The following is an 8,288-nucleotide window of genomic DNA, read 5'->3' on the forward strand; positions in this document are numbered from 1 at the left end:
AGCCTTGTTAAAACCTTAACTGATACAAATATCTAATTTGTTATTTTTCCTCCTCCAGGTGATGGTGAAGGGGGTCCATCTCGTCAGTATAATGGGCAACCAGGGCACGCTCACCAAGTCCTGGGACAAGATCATCACCGACAGGGAGCTGCTCTACCACCTGGCTTACCTGATCTTCTGCCTGTGCGGGATATCAGTGCATCCTTTCTTCTACAGCGTTCTTGTAAGTTCATCGATGCTATAACTTGCTGTCTTCTTCATTCAATACCATTCAGCTTATAAAGCTTACATCAGTAGAGCATCCACAGATTTCCTTATGCTTAATTTCAATATACCTGTTGTTGTAAAAATCATCATATTTATCTTGAATGATCTCAAACTGTATTTGATAACTTGTGGCCCTCGATGTATTATTTGTTGGTTCTCTCCTTGCTTTAACTAGTCAACTTTGTTTTGCGCAACAATTTTTACAACCATACTCGGCACTTGAGCACATGTTGAGCACATGTTGAGCGCATGTTGAGCACATGTTGTACACATGAGCATATGTTGAGCATATGTTGAGCACATGCTCTAATACCATCTATACTGAAATTTTTTTAGATGCAAGTTTAACCTTTAACCTATTAAAACTGTGTGGAGGACAAACTCAGATTCGCTTGCGCTAATGTCACTGTAGATTCTACATCTTATTTCGTGAATGTAACCTCTATGACCGCTTAAGAAATCTGTGAATGTCAAAATTCTTTTTTCCTTTCAGCTGTCCATTCTTATTACAATTCCTGTTGTTTCCGTTAACTAAACAATATTATTTATTCATCACGAAATTTTCTCTCTAGCTGTTTGACGTGGTATACCGCGAGGAAACTCTGTTGAACGTCATCCGCTCCGTGACTAGAAATGGTCGCTCCATCGTTCTGACGGCAGTGCTGGCTCTAATTCTGGTGTACATGTTCTCCCTGGTGGGCTTCCTGTTCTTCAGGGATGACTTCCTCCTCTCAGTGGACGAGATTGATGACATTGAACCAGGTGAGCCAGTAATATCACTAGATGATTTATCTCATGACATTCTAGGATTCCATAGACACCAGACGCACTAATCTAGCCATTCTGCTGTCAACTATCTGTCTACAAGGTATCCTAAGAACTATAGCAAAAAAATGGATTGGTAAAGATCAATTTAAAATAAAACAGGACCTAAATCGGTGCCCTGTGGAACCTAAAGTTTTTGTTTCTCAACTGGTACTGGGCACTGGTAAAGTGGAAGGCAGGAGAATTAGAGGAATATCACCTAAGCGTTGAATTGATCAAGTGTCACAGATGTCCGAAACATCGGTTTCCGCGAAAGATTCAAAACTAAGAATCTCTGAACATAGGTCGGTGGGCTTGCAAAGATGAAATTTTTGAGATAATGGGGTTAATATTATTATTTTCTTACAGTTTCCCCCATTTTGCCGGAGAGTGCCGAGTGTTCTGATGATCCCGCTGCCAAGTACTTGAAAGGTATATATGAAATTCAATCAGTTATACCATTTAAAGTTTTTCAATACCCAGAAACCATATTGCTAAATACTTATCGATATACAGATTGCTCTTAGCAAACTGGGTTATGTGATATAATTCTACGCTTGACATTTTTCATAGCTATGGACAATAGCGCCCTTGAGTGCTGATACTTTGAACTATAAAACAAGTAACAAGGCAACTGTGTAATTAATTAATTAACTACTTGAGCTTTAAACAATATTTGCTGACTTACTGGAACGTGCGATACAATTCACCACTCGATTGTCATAGCTATGGACCTAACATAGCGAGCGATATTGCTCAGAACAATCTTGTTACATAATGCAATAAATTTCTTCACTTGATTATGTCTATATAGCTTTAGATTCTAGCAATTTCCCACCTTTAGTGACGAATTTCTAACTATCAGAATATTGCTCACAGCAATCTGGGTCATGCAATTCAATGCTCTACTTGATAAGCATTTCTATGGAAGCTAGCGCCATTCCCCACATGATACGAGTGGCGATACATGGAACTATCAAAATATTGCTACAATTTGATGATTTGTCCATAGGTGCCAATCTCCCATCATGCTCAATTCCCCCCAGCCCAGACGAGGATGGGAAGGAGGCGGACAAGGATAAGCCGCCGAGCGGTATGGTGAACGTGGGCGGAGAGCTTCGGGAGCGTTCCTGCGACTCCTTGCTTATGTGCATCCTGACCACGTTGAACCAGGGTCTGCGGAATGGAGGCGGTATCGGAGACATTTTGCGTGCACCTGCAAGCAGCGTGAGTTACACAATTCATCCTTATTCTTAATATGCCTTTTACAGGATTATCTTAGGAGTTTTACCCTGCGTCAGACATCAATGCCTGCTGTTTTGATCTGTTCTCACTGCCCTTTGAAGAGTTTTGTATAATAATAATAATAACATAACATTTATATAGCGCAGTTTTGTGTTGTTTCACTTCAAGTGCGCTTAACTATAATAAACTTAAAATAAAATTTCCTATTGTGTTCCTTTAAAAAAAATTAATTACATAATATGAAATAAAGAATAAACGGTTTACACAAAAGCAGAGAATAAAATTTAACAATAACAGTGCTATTTTAGTAGAGGACAACAATAAAAGACAGTGACAGTGCACGAAAAAAACTTTAAAATTAAAATATTATATAAAACAGGAAAACATTAAAATATTATATAATAGGTGGACATTAAACATAAAAGTACAATAAGGAGGAAACCGAAACCAAACAATTACCGGAAAACTTCAAAACCTGGCTTTTTATAGTATATTAAAAAAGAAGCTTAGATTCATGAGAATATAAATGATTTTAAATTATTAAATATGATTTTTTGAATAATTTTGTTTTTAAAACCCGTTTAAATTCAGCCAAATTTTGTATATTGGTAAGGGCTGGGGGAAGTTTATTTATATTATGTATAACATACTGATATCGATAACTGCTATATTGATGAGCCCTTGGTACCCCATTTACAATTCGACCCAGTCTTCTAGAGTTTTATCTGAAACTTGGTTTTGTACTTGTCTTTACATGGGTTTAATTTCCACCATCACTTTGTTCTCCACTGTCTTCTTCCTCTAGCCAATTTTTTCCAGTTCTAAGTCTTCCTCTACGCACTCAAACCAACTCTTCCTTAGTCTCATTTAGTTCCCTAGTCGTTACCGCTGGACTGTTTTATACTCACTTGTATTAGTTTTAAGTCACTATGTAATTATACATAAGTCACTAACTATAATAAGTCTTAGATGTAAGTCACTATGTAGTTATAAGTCTCAAAACTCTTAAAAGTCACTTGTTATAAATCTTAGTTGTATGTAAGTAATATCTTAGGTGTAAGTTATTATGTAGTTATAAGTGTAGGTGATAAGTTATAGGTTAAATAAATGAAGTTTTAAAGTGCCCTAATTGCACCTAATTTCTGTGATGGTATCAATGTGGACAAGGCCTGTGTTGCAGACCAGAGCCATTCTCGATTGATTCCAGTCGCCGTCCCGATGAACATCTTCATTTCATCTCCATTCAGTTTCGTAGCTTCCACGTCATTCTAATAACCGTTTATAATCGATCAATCTTCTTTATTGCGATATGAAATTCAAATAGGATGGTGATATGCAATGTCAAACACCACATGGGCTAGAACCAATAAGTACCACGGCAAAAGTGGTTTTCATTTAAAAAGGAAGGGATTTCTAGTGTTCTTCTTTATTCTAGGATCGCAAGCTTTGGCGGCTACATAATCCTACAATAGTTCCATGCTATATGATTTTTCGGAGGTTGTGGTAATTTTTATTAAACTAATGTTTCTTATTTATTGTTGTAGGAGCCTCTCTACATAGCCAGGGTGATTTACGACCTGCTTTTCTTCTTCATCGTCATCATCATTGTATTGAATCTCATTTTCGGTGTCATCATTGACACATTCGCTGACCTGAGGAGCGAAAAGCAACAGAAAGAATTGATACTCAAAAATACCTGTTTTATTTGTGGTAAGTTTCACTTCAAAGTTCATAATTTTGTCACCATGCCTAACAAGAAACTTTAATGCAGAAGGAACATTCTAGGCCAAGGAAAGAGATCGACACATCCATTATCGTGCTCTCTTTGCCACAGCGAGAGCCTCAAATGTAGTCTCTTTTGTAGTCTCACTGTCGAGGTTGTCACCATAACCTCCTGTACTGTGGAGCCAACTGCACCAATTTCTTCTTGAACTCGCCTGTGGGGAGGACCACATACTTCCTAAGTGCAATTTATCAAAAGATCCATAAGTTTTGCATGTCCTAACGCACTTAAGGCCCGAACAAACCGCCGCGATCAAAGCGCGTCCGCGATCCCGTGCACGGTGGCGATCAGATGTTGTGTATGAACTTGTAGCAACGTGTTCACATCGAAGCGTTTTCTGATTGGCCGCGGCGTCCTGTGCAGCGTCTGGACGCGGCGATCGCTCGCGTCCGCGATCAGTTGCTGCTTGCAGGATCTGCACGCTGCACGCAACGTAATTATCTCTGAGTTTGTGGTATTTCTCATGATGTCGGATACAAATACAGAGAGAATGATCAACGAAATTAGCAAGCATCGTTTACTTTATAACACTTCACATCCAAAATATAAAAATAATAGAAAGAAGTATCAAGTTTGGAAAGAAATAGGAGAATTATTGGGATTAAGTGGTAAGTTTTAGAAAAAATATATTTATTTTTATAGGACATACATTTTTATGAATTAATATTTTCACGAATTAATATCTTCTGTTTTCACCTAGCGATAAGTATAAATAAATATAATATTCTGACACAATCATACCGTGCATTACTATCTTCATCATCTGCAATAGCCGCTAGAAGTAATAATTGTTCTTCAGATTCGTCTCCAAACATGATTATGATTATTTAAATGGTTCCCGCTCCGAGCTATACCTACCACACAACCGACACGAACGTACGAGTGCCACGGACGCCAGCTGATCGCTAGTTGATCGCTAGTTTGGTGTGAACGGTTCTGCACGCACACAGGACGCTCACCGTGCACGCCATCGCGGACGCAAAATGATCGCGGCGGTTTGGTCTTGCCTTTACAAGATTTTTGCCACTGCAAATACTTTGTTTAAACTAATGTCATAGACTCCAAATCTTTAATTTTATAACAAAAAATTTCAAAAATAGTACTGAATAACTGATAAAATAACAAATAAAAAATTGTAAATGAACCTTTTTTAGAATGATTACTTGTCTGATGGCTCAGAATAAAATATGCTCTCAATTGAATTGAATGTCAGTTGAGCCAAGAGAATTGGTAGTTTTTCACCGTTCATGTAATAATTAATCTTTGTTCCAGGTCTGAACAGATCGGCCTTCGACAACAAGACGGTTTCCTTCGAGGAGCACACCCTCAACGAGCACAACATGTGGCACTACCTCTACTTTATCGTCCTCGTCAGGGTCAAGGATCCCACTGAGTTCACTGGGCCCGAGAGCTATGTGTACGCCATGGTCAAGGTATGTTCTACCTTGTAGATTTCGCATCTGATATTTTCTAATGTTTTTTTAAAGAAAGAGAAACATTCCCAACATTATTTGAATAACTCCTACCATTCCTATCTTCATTGTAAGTGGAAGATGTTGCTTGTGCAATGGTAGAGGAGTTGGCCAACAGGGGAATTGGAGCCACGTCTCCTGGTTGGGAACCTGACACATTTTTAACTCAACAACTGACCGATTGTCAAGTTGGTGTTACCATCGCATTCTGTTTTAATCTTTTCCTACTGTTGCAACATGGTTAAGGCATTCTTTCTGCATCTTTTTCTAATAGTTTCTACTGTTTTGTCTTCAACTTTTCTTCTGTCTCAATCATTTCCTGCATTTTTTTTCCATAATTTTTCTATTTATTTTCACCTGCTTCGTCACTGTCTTTTTTTTATCCCTTTCCTTTTTCTATCTTTTCTCATCTTTCCTTTCTGTTTCCTTGCTTTTGAATTGTACCATACAATGCTACTTCCCAGGATGTAATTTGGCCTCTTCCACCAAAGCTCTCCACTGACATTGTCCATCGCCATTCTATCCTCATTCATCTCTTCATAGGTTGCTTCCACTGACACTACGGGGGATAGATATATAAAGAAGAAATTCAAAGGAGCTAAAAGTAAAAAGATATGGAAAACGAAGAGAGATGGCTTCAAAACCTACGTTTCTGTAACGAGTGTAGTTCTTTTGAGTTGTTCCGGGTTGTAACGTGCTTAGTGAAGATTTTCCAGATGTTAGCGGAAGACAGAGAAGCTGGACCCATGTTTTCTTGACATTCTCTGACTTTATACATTTGTTGTTGCAGTCAACGAACCTGGAGTGGTTCCCTCGCCTCAGGGCGACCTCTTTGGCCACCAGCGAAGGAGAGGCGGCGGAGGTGGAACTGAGATCCCTGCAAGGCCAGCTGGAGCACACGCAGACCATGCTGTCCACCCTGACGCACCTGTTGACAGACCTCAAAGATCAGGTACAGTAGTCAACCTTTTGTACACCGTATATGCTATGTTAAAAAAACCTTTTTTATATTAATCAATTTATATTTTCTTTCCAGATGACGGAACAGCGGAAACAAAAACAGCGTATAGGATTATTAAATTCCACTTCTACGTATATGCAAAACATGAACCTGCAAATGAACATGTAATTGAATTGTTCTGCAAATTTATTGAAAAATTCTCCATATTTATGGGATGTCTCTTCAAATTTAGTGGACATTTCTCTAAATGTTTCATTCCTTCAAGTTAATTGGAAGTTTCTCCAAATTTAGCAGAATTTCCAAATTAGTGAACATTTCTCCAAATTTTTTGGGACAATTCTCCAGATTTATTGGAAATTTCTCCAAAATTATTGGACTTTTCGAAATGTTTGTTTTATTATCTGAAATTGTTATATGTATGTAGTTATCGAAGTGTTCTCTGGTAATCTTCCAATAATAATGTTTACGAATAATCCATATTTGTGTAAATTAACAATAATATATATTGGATTTTCTCACTTTTCGAATAATCCCTGTGACAAATCTCATAAGAAGTAGAGTTTATTACTAGCACATACTAGAATTTAAGACGGTTGTTTATTTATATGAAAACGTTATGTTTAAATAGTTTTTATGAATTTTCATATTAATCTAATGTAACAACGGAATGTCTCTTTTGTCATTTTTTTTATTTTTGAGAACACATTTTTAAGTCAGTCATTTCCAATTTTAATTATTCATTTATATTTTTTTAAGAATCTCTTTTAATATCTCTCTCCTTTCTTTCCTATTTTCCTATACTGTCACATTGTAGTTTTCTTCCGTAAGTCATGCCTAATTTAATTTAAAAAAATCTTATTTTCGAACATTATTATCAAATTAGCTAAACTTTTACTAACTATTATTAATTAAAGTTTTTATAATTTTCCTCTTTCCCTGTGATATAAAAAGTATGGTATGTTCTCGCATGATTTTCCAATGGAACAGTTTTGCATGAAACAATGTTAATTTTAACAATGAAATTTCTCCAGAGCAAAAAAGTTTTCTTCTATCTTGTTCAAACGACCTATAACTTATTTTTCTTCTCTTTAAATATAACATATTATCCTTCATTAATTTATAAATCATCATAATCATGTACCTTTATTTAAGATAAAGTCGTCTCTTTTCCATTTCTTTCAAGTTTTTCCTTTATTTACAAAGATAAATTAAAATGAGTCCAAATAGAGGACCTTGAGGTACTCTCTCAGAATTTTTAGTCATCTGTGTATTAGGTCTTTGGTGATAAAGAAAGGAGTGAACCCAGGTCTCGAAGAGACGTGAAAATAATCGCCAATAATGTGTATCACTAGATTATTTATTGTGTGTAAAGAAGTAAAAATTGATTTGACAATACTTGTACTAAAATTTGTGATCACTATTGAATAAAAATGTAGTCTCTTTTTGTAGTGGTATAGCAGTTAATAAACCTGTAGGGATATCAAAAAGCCATAGATTTATTTATTGTTTCTGTTCAATTAATTTTTATCAAGCAAATGCCAAAATCGTTATCATGAATAGATTTCCATGATGGGCAGGTATCGTCAATTTCCAGGGGATCGCCAATGTAAGTAACACTTGAAGAAGTCAGTGCTTTGCATGGTTTTGTGATTCCAATTGATAATGCCCCACTCATGTCGTCCAGAGGGAGAGATACATTCAGTATCGCCCTAATGAAAGACCGACTATCAGAAATGAAATTGTGCTTGAAATGTGT

At 36.7% G+C, this 8,288-nt stretch overlaps 1 protein-coding gene across 1 annotated transcript in view; it reads left to right on the plus strand.

Moving 5' to 3' along the window:
* Itpr (Inositol 1,4,5,-trisphosphate receptor) overlaps positions 1-7,537 on the plus strand; it is a 172,471-nt gene extending 164,934 nt beyond the window's left edge. Inside the window, exons 54-61 of the mRNA XM_089649084.1 lie at positions 59-223; positions 840-1,029; positions 1,441-1,503; positions 2,084-2,298; positions 3,861-4,026; positions 5,372-5,532; positions 6,362-6,523; positions 6,608-7,537. Of these exons, the coding sequence (XP_089505210.1) occupies positions 59-223; positions 840-1,029; positions 1,441-1,503; positions 2,084-2,298; positions 3,861-4,026; positions 5,372-5,532; positions 6,362-6,523; positions 6,608-6,700 (1,215 nt within the window). The 3' untranslated portion in view covers positions 6,701-7,537. The remainder of the gene's footprint in view (positions 1-58; positions 224-839; positions 1,030-1,440; positions 1,504-2,083; positions 2,299-3,860; positions 4,027-5,371; positions 5,533-6,361; positions 6,524-6,607) is intronic.
* Positions 7,538-8,288: the final 751 nt, after the last annotated feature.

This window comes from Hesperophylax consimilis, chromosome 29, assembly GCF_061612785.1.
Source record: "Hesperophylax consimilis isolate HC1 chromosome 29, BYU_Hcon_1.0, whole genome shotgun sequence".
Classification (NCBI taxonomy): Eukaryota; Metazoa; Arthropoda; class Insecta; order Trichoptera; family Limnephilidae; genus Hesperophylax; species Hesperophylax consimilis.